The sequence below is a fragment of the Pipistrellus hanaki genome (genome assembly GCF_964339955.1).
Source record: "Pipistrellus hanaki genome assembly, chromosome: 1".
Lineage (NCBI taxonomy): Eukaryota > Metazoa > Chordata > Mammalia > Chiroptera > Vespertilionidae > Pipistrellus > Pipistrellus hanaki.
Window position 1 is genome coordinate 43935822 of NC_140503.1, and position 20790 is coordinate 43956611.

General features: G+C 40.9%; 1 protein-coding gene across 1 annotated transcript in view; it reads right to left on the minus strand.

The window, feature by feature from the left end:
- The window catches only part of SNX1 (sorting nexin 1), a 46914-nt gene that overhangs the window by 7875 nt on the left and 18249 nt on the right, over positions 1-20790 (minus strand). Inside the window, exons 2-8 of the mRNA XM_084887310.1 lie at positions 19180-19288; positions 10144-10271; positions 9671-9737; positions 5757-5800; positions 3066-3207; positions 2357-2435; positions 1817-1892 (exon numbers count right to left, since the gene is read on the minus strand). Of these exons, the coding sequence (XP_084743436.1) occupies positions 1817-1892; positions 2357-2435; positions 3066-3207; positions 5757-5800; positions 9671-9737; positions 10144-10271; positions 19180-19288 (645 nt within the window). The remainder of the gene's footprint in view (positions 1-1816; positions 1893-2356; positions 2436-3065; positions 3208-5756; positions 5801-9670; positions 9738-10143; positions 10272-19179; positions 19289-20790) is intronic.

Here is a 20790-nt window from a genome sequence, read left to right on the forward strand (position 1 = left end):
AGATATTTTTCCATTGCTTTTTTTTTTTTTTTTTTTTTTTAAAGAAAGAATATATTTGAGAAGATAGAGGAAAGAAGGTGGGAGGGTGGGAAGAAAGAATGGGAAATTGGAATAATTAAGGTATTCATAATCACTACTCCAGAGAGCTCAGAGCATATTTGCTTATAGGATCTTATTCATCTATTTCATGTTTTTTTAAAAAAATATATTTTATTGATTTTTTACAGAGAGGAAAGGAGAGAGATAAGAGAACTAGAAACGTCGATGAGAAACATCAACCAGCTGCCTCTTGCACACCTGCTACCGGGGATGTGCCCGCAACCAACGTACATGCCCTTGACTGGAATCGAACCTGGGACCCTTCAGTCCGCAGACCGACGCTCTACCTCTGAGCCAAACCGGTTTCGGCTATTTCATGTTCTTATAAGTCTTGGAAAGGCTTCATTTCCATCTCATGAATGATGACTTGGTACATGTGATTTGGCCAGGTTGTCCCAGATATTGTCTTAGCCCACCTGGAAACTAGGCTCTTGGAGAGGCATCCTGTATTTTGTTAGTCTTTGTGACTTTGTCTCCACTCTATAGAAAGTGCCTGGCTTGGGGGTTTATGGTGAGCACGTGGACATAGATATTCTCTTCACACAGAGAATCCAAAGATTAAGATTTCCTTTTCATTCTTGGAGGACTAGTGGGCTACATGACTCCATTGCTTTAAATATAAATATATTTCAGAGAGAAAGGGAAGGGAGAGGGAAAGAGAGAAATGATGAGAGAGAATCACTGATGAGAGAGAATCACTGATCGGCTGCCTTTTGAACCCCAACCCCTCCCCACTGGGGATTGAGCCTGCAACCCAGGCATGTGTCTTTGACTGGAATAGAACCCGGGACCCTTCTGTTCCTGGGCTGACACTCTATCCACTGAGCCAAACTGGTTAGGGCTCCATTGATTTTTAGAGGGAATGGAATAAAGAGGGAGACAGAGAGAAATACTGATGTGATAGAAAAACATCGATTGGTTGCCTCCTGCAAGCACCCTGACCTGGGCCTGAGCCAGGGACAAGCCTGCAACCACGGTACGTGCCCTTGACCAAAACAGAACCTGCGCCCTTTGGTCTGCAGGCTGAGCTCTATCCACTGAGCCAAACCGCTAGGGCTGTAGTGTTTCTTTTGACCCTTAATGACTAACATATTTCTACACCTGCATTTTCATGTTGTTTCATGTTTTACTTCTTATCATTTTCATATATGTTTCCAGCAAATATATATAAACATTTCTGTAAACTTTATGATGAGAATAAAGTACTTGCTGTATTGATAAGTTTTATTTAATTCTTCAATTGTTAGCAATTGGGCTGTCTCCAATTTCTCACAATCGTGAATAGCCTACACATAGCCTGTAAAAAAAAGACTGTTCACTTGAATCAACACTTTTGCTACATTGCAGTTCCGTGGTTTGTGGTAACTGGTTTTGAACCAATGCCCCTCAGCTCCTGGCACAAAAAAATGTATTCAATTTGAGCCAAGTAGTAACCTATGAAAGACATGCCAAGGGCTTGCCAAACATATCACTGTGTTGATCCAGTAAAAAAACTAGATTGCAGTGTGACCTCTACACCAGTTGCTTTTGACTAGAGGCAGAGCTTCTTTTCTGTCAAAGGCTGAAAAATAGTTGTCACTCTTAGGTGTTTACAAAGTAGGACATAGTCTGGTACTAGCCTCTATGCATGTTAAGTGCTCAAATATTTATTTGAGAACTAGTTTCGTTTAGCTTGGGACAGCTATCACTTAGGAAATTCAGTCTGTATACTACTAACCTCTTCTTTTTCCAAGAACTCCCTGACCTCAGGGTCCTGTAACATGGTAGGATGGTTCACAATCCTCTGCAGGTACCTACGGGGTAAGCAGTTATCTGGTTAGTCAGGCTGGCCTCCCTGGTTCTGAGTGTCATAGAGTGCCGGCAGGGTTGCAATGTCTTTCATTACTTTAAAATATCCTCAGGTAAGGCGCTTAAGTATAACTCTGCTTGTAAGCACATTCAAGTTCATGTTCTTCACATTTCTAAAAGGGGAAGAGAAATAACTGGGCAGAAAGAGACCTCAGTTATTCATATTTGACTGCCCCAGGAGAGGAGGACTGGCTGCCTACTCAGGAGGGGGAAACAAAAGATGGTCTGTTCCTGAGCGGAGCAGGTAAGAGACTTGGGGGAAGTTAGACTTACTATGAAGGTGTGAGTCTTTCATTCACCCACGTATCTCATCTCTACAAACTCCAGTGAACATCTTACAATTGAGTCTAAGGTTTCAGCTTCTCACTAGTTCTCATGTTACTCAGGAAAATGGTTGTATGGCACTTACCTTTCTAGAGCAGCCCTCCGTTTTTCAAGAAATTCTGCAGAAGAGGAGTCTTCTTTCCCAACTTTTACTTTTGTCATTCCTGGAATAGAATTGAAAAAGCAAAAATAATTAATAAGCATCATAAAAAGAGCGCACCTGTAAGAAAGCCCACAGGAGGAAAAGCAATGAGAACAGCACTGCAAAACAGAACCAAAGGCCACTTCTATGCCAGGAGCATTAACAAAAGATCTTTAAAGCGAGTCATTTGTGAAATTGGTCTTGAAATGCTGAAGGATCTAATCTCTGGGACTTGCAGAGTCTATGTTTTCTAAAAGGGGGGCCCATAGGACTCTGAGTATAGATCAAACATCAACTGAGGATGATGGGAAGGTTCTTTCCCCCCAATCCCCATCCAATTTATATTTCAATTTGGAAGGAACAGCAATCATTTAAGTCTCCTAGATACCAATACACACACACACACACACACACACACACACACACCCTACCTGTGGAAGCTAACACCATAATATTCTACAATATCCAAGGAAAGAGAACATGTCAAAATGTGCTATTTCTCTAGACCTCCTGAGACTTATAGGAAAATACTGGAAATAATTTCTTTTCTAACCACAAGACTCTACATTGTTATATGATAGTTTTGGTGGAAAATACATTGCAGAAGAATGCAAAGAAAACACCCAAGCAGAATTACAGACCACAGGCTTACCTATTAGGCTCTTCTCAGGTGGAGGAGGGACAATGAAGCCATTCTGAGAGTGTTTCTCTGAAAGCTTCTCATAAAGACCCAGAAAGTCACTAAATCTTCTTTTCACTGAAAACTGTTTACTTCTGAACATTGGTAGGCTCGTCTTGGGGACAGAAAAAAAAGAAGGCAATTTCATTCCAAATAAGGAATGAAGGAGTATCTTGAAAGTTGTCCAGCTGACATCAAAGGCATTTATTTCCCAGATCCCTGTTTTAGTCATCTGGTAAATAACTTTCTCCAAGGCTGAGATTCTTAAATTTTGAGCTATAGTTACCTTTGGCTCTCTGGAGTCTACAGAGCCCTTCTCAGAATAATTATTTTAAATGCATAAAACATAAATGATTTCAAAAGGCAGCCAATTAAATTCAAGCATACAGTTTCCTTCCCAGGATAAGAACCCTTGCTCTAAGGAAACATGTTTAGTCTAGTATAAAGCTAGAATTCTATGGTCACCTATAACCCATTCATCCTGCACTGACTTATTAAGGGTGTTAGCTGCTAGAATTAAAGCCGCCAAACTAAATATGGACTAAACAGTGCTTCTAAGGGGGAGGATCAGATGAAATGTCTATGCTGCAGACATTTTAACCCCTAGGTGTCACACGATATAGAATTTATAGGGGACAGAGAATCAAGTAGCAGAGAGCCAACATAAAGTAGACTTCTAGTAAAAAAGACTAGGCCTGCATGATAACGGGAGATCATTGAACACTCACCAGATAGGCAAACTTTAAGGAGATTGGCCTTGCCAGTGATTAACAAGAAAGTGTATCAATAGGAATTTCTACACACTGCCAATGGGAGTATAAATTGGTGCAAAGACTAAGCTGTATTCCTTCCCAAAATTTGCATGACCTAGGAGAACTGGCTCTATACTCTACAGAAACTCTTCTATGCTTATACTAGGAGACTAAGCAAGAATGTTCATAATTCATAACTATAAAAACAGCAAATATGCCAAATATCTATATCTATATATCTATATATCTATATCTATATAAGTCTAAGTGACCATTACAACTGAATGACCACCAGGGGGCAGCTCCTGTGTTGAGTGTCTATCCCCTGATAGGCAGTGTGCTCCCACAGCCAAACTCCCACAGCCAGCTCTCCCATGGTCCCTCCCCCCATCCCTGCCCCAGTTGGCAGGCCCCTAATGACCTGGCCCAAATTGGCCCTGATAGCTGGCCAGGCCTAGGGACCCCACCCATGCACTAATTCATGCACTGGGCCTCTAGTTCACAACATAAAAATAGATAAGTATGTTATGCTATAATCACACAATAAACTAACTGTAGCTACACATAACATGGATGGGTTGAGAAACAATGCTAGTAAAACAAGCACTACCATATTTTCCAGCGTATAAGATGAACCCCTAATTTTACAGTTAAAACATAGGTTTAGGCCTATATTCGCTGTATAAGACTACCCCCCACTTCCGAGGCAACACCAGTTCTTTTTTTAATAGACCGCCTCTCTGACTCTGGCCAATCTGAGCAGGCTATTTACTAGAACACAGTGTACATGTTCTGTACCCGAAGCTACACTGTGTTCTAGTAAAAAGCCTGCTCAGATTGGCCAGAGTCAGAGAGGCGGTCTATTATTATTTTATTTATTTATTTATTTATTTATTAAATCAATCTTTATTGTTCATATTACAAAGGTTCCTCATTTCTTCCCCCTTCCACCAGGTTCCCACCCACCCTCCGCCCCCTCCTCACCCCCCATTGTCCTCATACATAGGTGCACAGTTTATGTTCAGTCTCTTCCTCCCTCCCTTTCCGCGAGAACAGTCAGTCCATTCCTCTCCCATATCACAGAGAGGCGGTCTATTAAAAAAAGAACTGGTGTTGCCTCGGAAGTGGGGGGTAGTCTTATACAGTGAATATAGGCCTAAACCTATGTTTTAACTGTAAAATTAGGAGGTCGTCTTATAAGCCGAAAAATACGGTATTTTCAGCATGATGCCATTTTTATGAAAATCAAGAACAGAGCAAAACAGTATATTGTTTAGGGATACACAAATGAAGATTTTTTTTTTTAAATAAAGGAGCGACAACTCAGGAGAGTAGTCATCTCTAAGGTGTGAGGCAGGGATATGACAGAGAGAGACACAGGTGGGATTCAATGGTACTCATCTTAAGAATGATGGTAGGTTCAGGGCTTCATATTTTATGCTTCATAACATGCATGCAACATTGTTTAAGTTTTGTATGCTTTAAGATTATATAAAAAAGGAAGACCAGACCTAAGGGCAAAAGGTTAGGGAAAATATTAAAAGAAGTTCCACAAAGCAAACCTGAGAAGAAGTGACCATTTTTAAACAGGTGATATATAGTTTGGGGCAATCCACCAAACTAGCTCTAAGCCACATAGTTCCTCAGGGGGACAGGACTATATCAGATGCACTACATGTCCTAGTAAAACTTACAAAGTTTCACACTGAAATGTTAGTTCTCTGGAAGAAAAGTGGAAAGGTTCAGATGAGATTACCAAGAGGATGTAGGCTTGCTCCACCTTGAGGAAACTTGAAGGAAGATTTTGGTAAAGAAACTAAATAAATACCCAGAAATAATCTGAATGATGACCTTCTTGGTATAAGCACCCAAGTCTATTAAGGAAGCCATCAGAAGGATCACTTAGACTCACCTGTGTTGTGACTTTGTAGGCTACATAGGCGTTCATACCATCCCCTGAGGGAGAATAAGAAAGCAAGAGGATTATTCTGTAAACCAAAACAGTGCTAATCTTGTTAACATTTAACCAGGAATCATAAGCTACAGGAGTCTTATATAAGAAGGGAAACTTATTTTCATATGTAAGCTTTGTTGTATACTATTCTTAATTCAATTCCTACTTCGCCTCAGGGCCTTCATGCATTTCATGCCCATGGATGCTGGCTGGACCCCAGTTTGAGTTAGACAAGAGTCAGTCCCCTGTTCAAAGCCATTTATGCCCTCCACAAAGCAGCACTGGATACTGACAATCCATCAGTTGTTATCATGCCAATATTTGGCTGGTTGCACACATCTGTCTAAAACCAAACAATTCTCTTGCTGTATAAAACAGGAGGAGGCAAAGGAAGCAACTGATGCAAAAGGAAACAAGTAGTTCTACCCTAAGCTAGCTCTGGGCGTGGTTTGCTCTTTCAGAATACTGCCTCGGCCCCCTCCATTGGTGCGGGGGGACATTGACCTCTCTCATCTAACATGTTCACCCAGGGCAAAGGGCCTGGCCGGAAGAGACTTCAGCTGCCTGATGTCATACAAGTCTCTTTCCTGGAGGAATTGTTTTTCTGAAACAGCCTTTGACTGTTAAATAATTTGGGATTCAAGCAATTGTTTTTCTCTTTATTAGTGTCCTGACCTAGGCCACTGAGGGACATAAAGGCACCATTGACTCCCTGAGCACTGAAAAGACATACATTGGACTGTAGACAGAGACAGCTCTGATGCTTGGGGCTAGACTCTGGTGTTTGGTGTTGATTTTGTTCCTTTCCTTCCTACCCCTTGATTTCCCCCCCACACCAAACAGGAAACCCAGGTCAACAATTACTACTTGCTTAACCTTCTAAACTGGTTGTGGGGTAAAGGCCCAGGGGAAGAAGGTGCAGTACTGGATCAGCAGGGTCACAACTTGGTTTCAGTGAGATGGCTGGGAAAGTACACAAAGAAGCTGTGTACCTATATAGAAACAGAGGGCTTGCCTTCTCCATCTTGCCAGCCCCTAATAAGAGTATGTATAAAATGGAAATCATATACTCAACTTTAAAAATTACTTTATACTTATTATTTCTAAAAAAATATATATTTTATTGATTTCTTACAGAGAGGAAGGGAGAGAGATAGAACGTTAGAAACATCTATGTGAGAGAGACATCGATCAGCTGCCTCCTGCATACCCCCCACTGGGGATGTTCCAGCAACCAAGGTACATGCCCCTGACCGGAATTGAACCCGGGATCTCTCAGTCCACAGGCTGATGCTCTATCCACTAAGCCAAACCAGTTTCGGCTATACTGATTATTGCTGTTAGTTCTCTTCTAAACCACTCATACTGTATTGCTTAATATCACTAAGGATGCTTATCACTGATAAAAGGAAAAAGATATCTAGATTTATTTTATAGAAAAAGTCTTAAAAATTTCATTCACAGTTTAGTCATAGTCAAATATCCAAAAGGTCAATCCCATAATCTACTGCCTTCAATTAAGAAAAGTCTAAGTGACCATATACAAAAAACACAGTAGCAGGGCCAGTTTGGCTCAGAGGATAGTGTCGGCCTATGTACTGAAGGGTCTGGGGTTTGATTCTGGTTAGGGGTACATACCTTGATTGGAGGCTCAATTCCTGGCCCTGGTTGGGGTGCATGCGAGAGGCAACCGGTCTATGTCCCTCTCACATCAATGTTTTTCTCTTTGTCTCTCCCCCTCCCTTCCACTATCTCTAAAAATCAATGTAAAAATATCCTCTGGTGAGGATTAACACTACACACACAAAAACCCCCCCCCCACAGTAGCAAAGCAGGATCTTCAGACACTTTGCCTACATATCATCTGCTCTCACTGAGGAAATGTGTGAGGAAAGAGAAATACTTGCATGTACACAGAGGACTCACAAGATATAGAAATGGGCTAGCAAATCAGTAGTTTTAAATTTATGTTAATTTCCTAAATAATTTCAGAAAGTTGAAGATGGCATATGCAAATTACCAAGACTGAAAAAGCATGTCCCGATAGAAGCAGGATTCTAATTTGATTTAATGTATGTGGAAATGAGAACCTCATGTTGAATAAACAGCCCACACAAATAAAAGGTATTCCAATAAGATCAGGCCTTGAATATGAAAATGCTTTAAGCAGTTGGTTCTTGGCACCAACCTAAAGAGATGAAAACTTATCCTCAAAAGTGACTTGTATTTAAATAAAACTGATCCATGCTATGTTTAAAAAATGGGTTGAATTGTGTTCCCCTGAAAAAGATATAGGGAAAGTCCTAAATCCCAGTATTTCAGAATGTGACCTTATTTGGAAATAGGTCTTTATAGAATTAATCAAGTGAAAATAAGGTCCATAGGCTGGGCCCTAATCCAGTATGACTGATGCCCTTATAGAAAAGGGAAATTTGGACATAGAAACAGACACAGATTAAGGGAAAATGATGTGAAAACACCCAGAAAGAATGCCATGTGACAACGAAGGCAGAGATTGGAGTAATGCATTCCTTAGCCCAGGAATGTTTGAGGCTCCTGGAGCGAGGAGAGAGCATGGAACAGTCCTTCCCTGCAATAGGAGAATGGCCTCACCAACTCCATGACTTTAGACTTTTGCCCTCCAGAACTCAGAGAATTTATTTCTATTGCTTTAAGTCACCTGTTTATAGTATTATGTTACAGAAACTCTAGGAAACTGACATACTCCCTTCCACTCCTGATTCAAACATCAGGACTTCTAAATATTAAAACAAATAGTATTATTTACTCAAAATTTGTTTATCTTATTCTACAAGTATTTTAAGCAGCTCATAACTACCTTAAAACCTATGTGCTTATAGAATATTCATAAACATCAGAGAGGCAAGAGAGAATTCTAAACATGTAACCACAAGTCCCGGTCCCGGCGTGGCCATGGATCACATTGTGACCTGACAGGAAAGCTACAATTGGTCTTGAATTTCCTCTGTTGTTGGAGAGTGAAGTGTGTAAGATGTTCATAAATATCTTACCAGTGCAATAGTCTAGGAAAAGTAAAACTCAACATTTTAACGACAAACTGTTTTAGTGTGAAGTCTAACTAGATTTTATAAATTCCTGTTTCTAATTCAGCATAGACAGAGATTGGAAATTACATTTTCCCACTTAACCGGCAGTTAGAAGGATAAGGCTCTGCGAATAGCATCTTCTGTAGGGATATACCTGGAACAAGGGAAATTGAGGCCTTTTGCTCTCTGCTCACTAATAGCTTTCACAAGCTTGGGACAGGGAGAGGTTATTCTAAAAATCCAACTTCTGCCAAAGTTAAGTATTGTGTTTCTTGAAAATTTAATTTCAATTTGACCAAGAGTCAACCTGGGTCTTTTACTCTTTCCCTAAAATAGAGAGATGCAGACCTCCCCACTTCATTAGGACATCAAGAGTACATGATAAATGGTCTGTACCAAGAATTCCAAACTGCTTGAGGGAAAAAACAAAGTCAATATCCCCAAAGTATAGATCATGTGTCTTTTTTGGTGTTTAAATGGGATTTATGAACGAAAAAGGGAATAAAATGATTTAATTAACTCAGTGGGAGAAGGAGATGTCTGAATTTTCAAAAAGGGATTCTAAGAGTATTTGAAGTCTCTGATTTTCGTGCCTAAAGCCAAGAAAAACCTAAGTAAAGTACTGGGTAAATTACATTTCTGGCCTAAGAAGAAGTATAGTAAGGAGTATAATTTTACAGGAAAGATAATGAGGAAGTACTTTACAATGGCTAGTTCAGTTCTGGACTTAACTATCTAGAAATAAGCTAACTATACTTCCCACAGCCACATCCTAACGTCACAAGGAGTCCCAAGTACACTTACCTATCTTCTCAGGATCAGTTATACCGACTGTCAAATCAAATTGGTCTTCCTGTTCTTCTTCCTCTAGCTTTTAAAGAGAAAACATTCATGAGACTTGTTATAAAAAAAGGCTATTAATTTTACCCTGTATTAATATTGTATTAATATGACATAAAGATTTATCCTTCTATGTACCAGTGTTCAGTTGTCCATTCCCAACAATACCAATGAACCAATTTTCACAATTTTAAGTTGGGAGGTTGTTCAAAGGTCTCTGTTATATCTATTATCTTAACGCTTTATTTTGATCATAATGAATAATTGCTAGAATTTGGAAAGTTTGCCTCTGTCAGGCTAAGGAGGGAATGAAGAGTCTATACTCTTGAATATGGGAGCTTCAGACACTAAATATTTACTCAGGGTAAAACTCAACTTCAGACTGGCAATATAGTTCTAAACACACACACACACACACACACAAAATAGATTCTCACCTCCTCGTAGCTTTGCTGGGGCTTAGAAGAATTTGTGGCTTCCTGTGGAGGAGGAGATATGAGTGTTTTTGCCGGCACCTTCTTCTGATTATTCTGTGTGCTGTCCAGTGATAGCTCCACCGTGGCATCTAAAAATAGTTAATATTTTATAGTGAAAGTTAATAATGGGTCTTTAATGGTTAAACTTCAGTTCAATAGGCTGTGACAAGGATAAGAAAAACCACTCTCAATACTCAGAGGTTCTCAGACTAAGAGAATAAGAATCATGAAATTTTTACATGTATAAAAGGGGAAGATGGTAAGGAAAGTATTCTTCTAGCACAAGCTTAATAGAGCCACATCTCTCATTTATAAATAGGACTACTTGGCTACCCCCTCTTACATAGAATTTAGGCAAGAACCAGCTATCAACTAAAAAGACTACACAGCTAAAGTAAGTTTACCAATTTATTTTACTCTTAGGAATATTCCTTTAAAATCTTATATGGATCCTATTTATTCTTTTTAAATCATATATATATTTTATTGATTTTTTTTGAGAGAGAGGAAAGAAGAGGGAGAGAGAAACATACATGTGAGAGGAAAAACATCAACATGAGACAGGTTGCCTCCTGCATGCGCGCAACCCAGGCATGTGCCCTAATCAGAAATCCAAGAGGTGACCTTTTGGTGTATAGGATAATGCTCAACCAACTGAGCCACACCAGCCAGGGCCTATTTATTCTTGTTATAATGGTTGTAAAAGAAGAATAAGTTTGGTTACCTACATTATAAGCCAATATGATAGAAAAGGCACATATACTGACAGTAAAAAAAATGACATCAAAGGAAAAGTAAGAAAAACTATAAACTAGAAAAAATGGACCCAATATACAAACATAGCAACACCTATTAAAGGACTATTTGCCACACCTGATGATGGTACTGTTGCTTTAGCTACAGGGGTCTTCAAACTACGGCCCGTGGGCCACATGCGGCCCGCAGAGGAGTCTGATCCGGCCTGCCAGGTTTTTTGGGCAGTAAGCGCAGCCGAGGTGTTACAGTAGGAATTAGTAGTTCATATAGTCCGGCCCTCCAGCTCTCTGAGGGACCGTGATCTGGCCCCCACTTTAAAAAGTTTGAGGACCCCTGCACGGTTTAGCACATTAAAAAAATTTTGATTTCAGAGAAAAGAAGGGAGAGGGAAAGAGAGATAGAAACATCAATGATGAGAGAGAATCATTGACTGGCTGCCACCTGCATGCCCCCTACTGGGAATGGAGCCTGCAACCCCGGGCATGTGCTGTGACCAGAATCAAACCCTGATCTCCTGGTTCAACCAAGATCCACACAGCCAGGCATTTTTAGCACAATTTAAGAATTGTTCACAATTATAGATCACCTTGCAAAGGTTATGTTTAATATATGTGGTCCAAGGAGATAAAAAGACGTGTAATATCTAACAGATGCACGAAATCTGTTCAAGGGGCTCAGCCCTTGCAGCAGCAGCTTAGTCTGGAAGGTCGTCCGGTCTAATTAACATATTATACTTTTACTATTATTGATCTTTCTAATCAAGACAGTTTTACAAAATAGTCTTGACAGCTGCCTTTGTCTCTCCGGGAAATTTCAATTGAGCAGAACAACCCATTCTCTAAGTGACCTAGAGAGAATTCTTTTAAAAGAGCATTATGCACCATTTTTAGGCATCAAAAAATTTTAGGCAATTTAAAAAAAAAAAGCAATTTCAACTCAGAGCAATGGAGCTAGCAGTTCAAAATCTAAACAGCTCAGATTTTTTTTTCTTTTTAATAAAAAACAAAGTAAATATCCATTTGGGTTTAGCTTGATCACTAGGTATTCAATTTCAGCCCTTACGGAATTCAAAGAGAGCGGTTTCTTTTTCTTTTCTAGACTTTCATTTGGAGCTAAAATGAAACCAGAGACAGGGGTCTATAAGATGTAACCAAGTACTAGATCAATGTCCTAATCATGAAATGTGAATCATGTCTACAAATACGGTGGTCACACTGTTGGAATCCAGTCCCTATCAGGAAAAGAGTGGTAACCTAATCTGACGTTGTGGGAGCACAAAACAAAAAAGTATATATAAGTAGTCAGGATTCTTTGAAACAAGCACCAGGTGAAGTATGTTTAAGATATTCACATCATGCAGGCCCCACACAAATAATTAAGTTAACAAAAGTGTTTGGAAATGAAACAGGAGGTGCTACTTATTTAAAACCCTTGGCTTATTGGAATGTTACTAAGAGCTCTTTGAAGAAATGTGGCATTTCTTGAAATTCATGTGACACATATATCAAAACTTATATGCTTTTTTTTCTCTATATTCTTTCTTCCCCTTTCTCTTTTTTTGTTTGTTTTGTTAATTCTCATCGAAGAATATTTCCTCCATTGATTTTTTTTTAGAGAGAGTGGAAGGGAGGGGAAAGAAACAGAAAGAAACACTGATGTGGGAGACACACATCCATTGGTTGCCTCCCACACATGTTGGGTCCTGGGGATCAAGCCTGCAACTGAGGTATGTGCCCTTGACCAGAATCAAATCCGGGACACTTCAGTCCAAGGGCCAACACTCTAGCCACTGAACAAAACTGGCTAGGGCTCCTCCCAGTACTCTTGATAAGAGTGATGGAAAAGCCTTTGGCTACATCACAGATACTCTGATCATGACTAATCATGTAGAAAATATATAATAATTTAAATTTCCAGTCAATATCTAAAACATCTTGAGAAGTTACTCAAGTCCTGAACTAAATGTCTCACTGTAAGCATTCCTTTCTGTATTTTATGATTTTTTTTCTTAGTAGAGAGGCAGGTATTAACTATTTATGAAAGTAGTAGGGGAATTAAGTAAATCAGAATCCTCATTAGTAGTAAATATGTCCCTAATAAAGATCTTCTATATGTTCATGTAAATAAAATACAACCATTGGGGCTATCAGTTGCATTAAAATTTCAGGTCTTCTTATAAGGAAAGATCATATAAATGTTAAGGTCCCAAAGATAGAAAAACCTTCTTTTCAACCTGTCATATATCTAAAAATAGTTAATTATTTTGCATTTCTCTTCCAGAAACTGTATCCAAAAAATAATCACTCACAGAATGAATAAATAGTGTGCATTTTAAGTTTTAGAGATGAAAGGAACTGGAAAACATTCTGAATCTTTAGAGACCTTCTTCTAACCTCTTTTTCCCATTTATCTTTTAAATTTCCTAGCAGAATTCTAAAGTGAGTCTTCCCAGAATCTTACCCTCCATACTCTCATCTTGCCCCTTCATCACCCTTCTCTACTTTAAGGATCCCATTCCCATGGCAGCTTCAACCTCTACAAAGAGGTTCTTCCAGTTCTTCCCTCTTATCCCAGGTAGAACACCACAGTTCAAATCCCCTCCTGGGCATTTCCCTTTGCTTTCAGATTTAAATATCTAAAACTTGAACTCACTTTCCTCTCAAAGCCAGTTTCTTCTTTGGAATATAGTTCTCCAACAGTACCATTTTCTTCTCAATCCTTAGACTAAAATCTTTAACTTTGTTTTTCAATCCTGATTTTTGGACACTTAGTATGTCGAATCACCAACATGAGAAATTGTTGATTTCTCTCTCTCTTTTTTTTTAAATCTTTATTATTCAGATTATTATAATTGTTCTTTTTCCCCCTCATAGCTCCCCTCCACTGGTTTCCCACCCCACCCTCTGCCCTTACCCTCCCTCCCCCCGTCCTCATCCATAAGTGTAAAATTTTTGTCCAGTCTCTTCCCGCACCCCAAATTCCCCTTTCCCCCTGAGAATTGTTAGTCCACTCCCTTTCTATGCCCCTGATTCTATTATATTCACCAGTTTATTCTGTTCATCAGATTTTTTATCCACTTGATTTTTAGATTCACTTATTGATAGATACATATTTGTTGTTCATAATTTTTTAAAATATATTTTATTTATTTTTTACAGAGAGGAGGAAAGAGGGATAGAGAGCTAGAAACATCGATGGGAGAGAAACATCGACCAGCTGCCTCCTGCACACCCCCTACCGGGCATGTGCCTGCAACCAATGTACATGCCCTTGACCGGAATCAAACCTGGGACCTTTCAGTCCCCAGGCAGACGCTCTACCACTGAGCCAAACCGGTTTCGGCTGTTGTTCATAATTTTTATCTTTATCTTTTTCTTCTTCTTCCTCTCCTTAAAGAATACCTTACAGGATTTTATATAATATTGGTTTGGTGGTAATGAACTCCTTTAGCTTCTTCTTATCTGTGAAGCTCTTTATCTGACCATCAATTCTGAATGATAGCTTTGCTGGGTAGAGTAATCTTGGTTGTATGTTCTTGCTATTCATTACTTTGAATATTTCTTGCCACCCCCTCTGGCCTGCATAGTTTTCTGTTAAGAAATCAGCTAACAGTCCTATGGGTGCTCCCTTGTAGGTAATTAACTATTTTTCTCTTGCTGCTTTTAATATTCTCTCTTTGTCTTTTGCTTTTGGCATTTTAATTATGATGTGTCTTGGTGTGGTCCTCTTTGGATTCCTTTTGTTTGGGGTTCTGTGCGCTTCCTGTACTTGTAAGTCTATTTCTTTCACCAGGTGGGGGAAATTTTCAGTCATTATTTCTTCAAATAGGTTTTCAGTATCTTGCTCTCTCTCTTCTTCTGGCACTCCCATAATTCTGATGTTGGTACGCTTGAAGCTGTCCCAGAGGCTCCTTAAACTATCTTCATATTTTTGGATTCTTTTTTCTTTTCCAGTTGAGTGATTTTTGCTTCTTTGTATTTAAAATCTTTGACTTGATTCTTGGGATCCTCTAGTCTGCTGTTGGATCTCTGTATATTATTTTTAATTTCAGTTAGCGTATGCTTAATTTCTAATTGGTCCTTTTTCATATCCTCAAGGGTCTTGCTAAATTTATCGGCTTTTTCTAGAAAATTCTTTAAAATATATATATATTTTATTGATTTTTTACAGAGAGGAAGGGAGAGGAATAGTCAGAAACATCGATGATAGAAAAACATCAATCAGCTGCCTCCTGCACACACCTTACTGGGGATGTGCCCGCAACTAAGGTACATGCCCTTGACTGGAACTGAACCTGGGACCTTTTAGTCCACAGGCCAAAGCTTTATCCACTGAGCCAAACCGGTTTCAGCTCTAAAAAATTTTTGAAAAACCTTATAACTGTGATTTTGAACACTATATCCAGTCATTTGCTTTACTCCATTTCTTTCATTTGTGACCTGTTTCTTTGTCTTCACATTTTGTTTGCGTCCCTGTGTTGATAGAGTGGCTTTGTGTGCTAGGTGTCCTATAGGGCCCAGTGGCTCAGCCTCCCCAGTCACCTGAGGTGGACATTCGTGGTGCACCCCTTTGTGGGCTATGTACACAGTCTTGTTGTAGTTAAGCCTTGATTGTTGTTGTTATCACTGGGAGGAATTGGCCTCCAGGCCAATTGGCTGTGAGGATCAGGTGTCTATGATGGGAGGAATTCTGTCCTGGAGACACCCTTATGAGACAAGACTTGCTTCAGTGGGGCTTTGGTGCTCATTGAGTCTGCCCCTGAGTGTGTCTCTTATGGGTCTGAGGAGTTGTAATCTGGATGATCTCACTCTGACTGCTAGGTTCACTGGCTCTTGGATCTCCAAGGAGGTGCTAATTTAGCCTCTTCCTGGAGCTATGGAGAGACCTGCAAATTCCTCTTTTTTGTTTGGGTTTTGGAGGTGCCCAGATGAGGCCCGGTTGTGAAGCAATGCAAGTTGCTGTAGAGCTTTGGGCCTTCTTTTGGATGTTCTGGGTCTTACTGACCCAGCTGCAGTTTGTTAAGTAAGTTTAGAATTCAAAGAACCAGGCCATTCACATGCAAAAGCCTCTGTGCTCAGCTTGGATGGGGCGGAATAAACAGCAATGGCTTCATAGGGCAGGATATCAGGGTGGAGCAAACAGCAATGGCTTCCTATCAGCCCTGCCCTAAGAGGCCCCTGGATCTCAGTGTCCCGTGGTAATTGCTGCAAGCACTTCTGAGAGAAAGCAGCCCTCAAGTTTCACCTGCTGCCAGACAGTCCAGTTTCTATCCGTATGAGTCTGAGTCCCTAGAGTCTCGCCCGGAACTGGAGTTCAGAGCAGTTGGGAGCTTTTTCTCCCTCCTAATTGAGAGAGCCAGCCGCGTACTCAGTTGCCAGCCCTCTCCATGCGTGCACCTCTGTACCTCTGCCTTCCACAGCTCCTGTGAGTCTCAGTGTGCTTTTCTTTTTCCTTCTAGTTGTAGAGTTTCCACCCAGCCAGCCTTCCTGTGGTTCTGATGATGTCCATTTTGTCTTTTTGTTGTAGTTTTGAAATTGTTGTGTGAGGTAGCAGTTTAGGTGTTTATCTATGCCGCCATCTTGGTTTCTCCTAATTTCTTTTGAAAAGTTTTTATCTTTCCCTTCCTACTTCCATCACCTTATTTTTGCTTTGTCATTTCATTCTTGAACTAATTTGTGAATACCTTCTGAAGTTCCCAATCTTTGTCCGCTACAATCCATTTTATATAATAACTAATGGCCCGGTGCATGAAATTCGTGCACATTAAAAGGGAATTAATTAGAGGAAATATTTTAACATTGCTATTTGCCCTTTCTGAATAATAGAAGTGTCAGAGATTAAAGAAAATTAGGAAATGTATATAAAAATCTCCCTCCTATCAGAGACTGGGGCACGCTGCGGAACCCAGTCAAGTTCCTACCCATTCATGTGTGCCTCGAAATCGCGCAAGACCCAGACCTAGCCAGCCCCACCCCTGTAAGCCCCACAGGGTGGGGGATGGAGCCTCAGGTCCCCTGGTCTGGCACCAGGCTGGGGGCGCAGCCTCAGGTCCTCTGGCCCTGGCATAATGACCATTTGCATATTAGCTCTTTATTATATAGGATTACATAGGATCCACTAGATCAATCTTCCTAAAACATTATATTGCCCATATTCAGCACTGTCAATGGCTCTTAATTGGCCCTAGGATGAAAATTCAACAGTTCAAGATTAAGAAATCCCCATTCTATTATATGCAAGTGTTTTTCTTTTCTTTTTTTTTTAAAAAAATATTTTATTGATTTTTTACAGAGAGGAAGGGAGAGAGATAGAGAGCCAGAAATGTCGATGAGAGAGAAACATCGACCAGCCGCCTCCTGCACACCCCCCACCGGGGATGTGCCCGCAACCATCGTACATGCCCCTGGCCGGAATCGAACCCGGGACCTTTCAGTCCGCAGACCGATGCTCTACCACTGAGCCAAACTGGTTTTGGCTATGCAAGTGTTTTTCAAACCACAGATTGTATGTCATTTGTTGAATTGTGAAATCGATTCAATGGGTTGCAAATATCATTAAGAGAAATAATAAAAAATTTCAGATTGTATTTAAAGTTGAAAGGGGCCGAAACCGGTTTGGCTCAATGGATAGAGCGTCGGCCTGGGGACTGAAGGGTCCCAGGTTCGATTCTGGTCAAGGGCATGTGCCTTGGTTGCGGGCATGTCCCCAGTGGGGGGTGTGCAGGAGGCGGCTGATCGATGACTCTCTCCCATCGATGTTTCTAACTCTCTATCTCTCTCCCTTCCTCTCTGTACAAAATCAATAAAATATATTTTTTTTTTAAAAAAAAGAAAGTTGTAAGGGAAAGTAATTTAATAAAACTTGTTCAGATTTATATCTATCTATATTATAAAAACCCAGTGGCCCTAACACTGTAATTACCAAAGGCCCGTTGCGTGTGCGGCAAGGTGTGTGTGGGTGGGTGGGGCTGTGTGTGTGGCAAGGAGCGTGCAGGTAGGCAGGGACTTGACTCTGGGTCTCGCGGTGCGGCGGGACTCAGGGGAGTCTCATGGTGTGGCGGAGCCTGGGGTCCCGATTCTCATGTGATTTCCCGTGGGTCTGGGTCTCACATGATTTTGTGCGCTGGTCACTAGTATATATACAAAAGCCTAAGCGACCATTATGACCACTCAACTGGTTGCTATGACACACTGACCACCAGGGGGCAGATGCTTAACGCAGGAGCTGCCCCTTGATGCTCAGTGCACTCCTACAGCCAAACTCCCATGACTGGCCAACCTCCCTCATTCTCCCCCCCCCCCCGGCCCCGCAAGGCTGGCCCCAATTGGCCCTGATTGGGACTGGGAGAGATGGCCCCAATCATCTCTAGTAAATATATATATATATATATATATATATATATATATATATATATATATATATATTTATTTCAGAGGAAGGGAGGAAGATAGACAGAAGCATCAATAATCAGAGAGAACCACCGATTGGCTGCCTCCAAAATGCCCCCAATGGGGATTGAGCCCACAACCAGGGCATGTGCGCTGACAGCAAATCAAACTGTAACCCCCTGGTTCATAGGTCAATGCTCAACCACTGTGCCATGCCAGCCGGGCAGTACATACATATTTTAGATGATGACAGTAAAATATATTTCTGACTCTAAAATATATTTCTTGGTCATAAAAGTCTAAAGATAGCTGAAACCAGTTTGGCTCAGTGGTAGAACATCGGTCTGCGGACTGAAAGATCCCAGGTTTGATTTCGATCAAGGGCATGTACATTGGTTGTGGGCACATCCTCTGTAGTGGGTGTGCAAGAGGCAACTGGTCGATGTTTCTCTCTCATCGACGTTTCTAGCTCTCTATCTCTTTCCTTTCCTCTCTGTAAAAAAATCAATAAAATATATTAAAAAAAAAAAAAAAAGTCTAAAGCACTGCTTTAGTCTGATCTCTGACCTCTCTGAGCTCCCATGCCTCAGCAAGTCTATCATTCTTCTGGTCACATTTATATTACTGTTTAATAATTTGTCTAACTGACGTTCTTAACTATGTATTTATGTTTTATTCCCTAAACCTGTAAGAAACTTGATGGCAGGGACTGTATTTTATATATTTTGAATCCTTCACAATCCTAGTTATGCTGCCAATATGTAGATGTATTTTTTCTTAGAGGAAAGGGGGAAGGTTACTTTAACTCAGTAATTTAAAAGATCCCTAGTACAAGTGTTGAGTCCATACTTGCCTGCAAAGAGATCCTGTGGCTCTTGATCTTGTTCCTCATGGATTCCATTTTCTTTGGAGCCACTGCTGACAGGAAAGGAAGTAATTCTCTTTGGATACTGGGGGTTACTCTAAAAAAATGAAAGAGAAGAGATACTGTGAATAAGACAGTACCATTAAAAACAAACCTATAAAGTGACTTCTGTGTTGTTGTTTTATTAGCAGAATATTTATTCTGGCCCTGGATGGGTAACTCAGTTGATTAGAGCATTGTCCTGATATGCCAAGGTTGCAGGTTTGATGCCTGGTCATGGCGCATACAAGAATCAACCAATCCTATATAATAAAAGCCTAATAAGCAAATTGTCCCCTTTGGCCGTCTTTTGACCAGGAGTTCGACTGCTTGCTATGATGTGCGCTGACCTCCCGGGGGTGGCGTGGAACATGGGGGGCATTGGTGACATGGCGTTGGCAGCAGTGGAGGCACTACCAGCCCAATGGGCCTCAATGAGAGCCTGACTGTGGCGGGGTGGTGGAGCAGGTAAATAAGTGGCACCAGGCCAAGGCAGGTGCAAATGGGGGCCCGATTGCCCTGCAGATGGCAAGTAGTGGTGGTGGCGGGGTGCAGGCCACTGCCCAGCTCCCAGGCATTGAGGGAGCCTAGGGGGACCTGGCCCTGATCGATCACCCTTCAGGCGGGATGGTGGAGCAGGTGAGGGGGCAGCACCAGGCCAAGGCAGGGTATCAGGCGGGGCTGCAGGGTTGCAAGGCTGGGGGTGCAAGCTGGTGAGAGCTGGGGTCCAATCTCTGCAGGCTACCCTGAGGGACCCCACCCATGCATGAATACGTGCACCAGGTCTTTAGTGAATAAATAAGAGGAACAAGAAATCAATGTTTTTCTCTCAATATATAAAATAAATAAACATATTTTTTTTAAATAAAAAAATGCAGCCTGCAGACAGGTTCTGTGCCTACAAGTCTATGGATCACTTTTTTTTTTTTTTTGCTTTCTTAAAAAATTATATATATATATTTTAAATTTTTATTGTTGTTGTTGATCCTCATCTGAGGATATTTTTTCAAATGATTTTTAGAGAGAGTGGAAGGGAGAGGGAGAAACTGAGGGAAACATCGATGTGAGAGAGACACATCAATTTGTTGCCTCCTACACACACCCCAACTGGGGAACCTGCAACAGCCCTTGACCAGAATCGAACCTGGGATCCTTCAGTCTGCAGGCTGACACTCTATCCACTGAGCCAAACTGGCTAGGGCTGTTTTGTGTTTTTTTTTTAAATATATATTTTATTGATTTTTCACAGAGAGGAAGAGAGAGGGATAGAGAGTTAGAAACATCGATGAGAGAGAATCATCGATCAGCTGCCTCTTGCACACCCCCTACTGGGGATGTGCCCGCAACCAAGGTACATGCCCTTGACCGGAATCGAACCCGGGACTTTTCAGTCCGCTGGCCGACGCTCTATCCACTGAGCCAAACCGGTCCCAGCTTGTGTTTTTTTTTTCTTTTTTTTAAAGTAATATATTTTTTATTGATTCGAGAGAGGAAGGGAGAGGGAGAGAGAGATAGAAAGATCAATAATAAGAGAGAATCATTGATTGGCTGCCTCCTGCA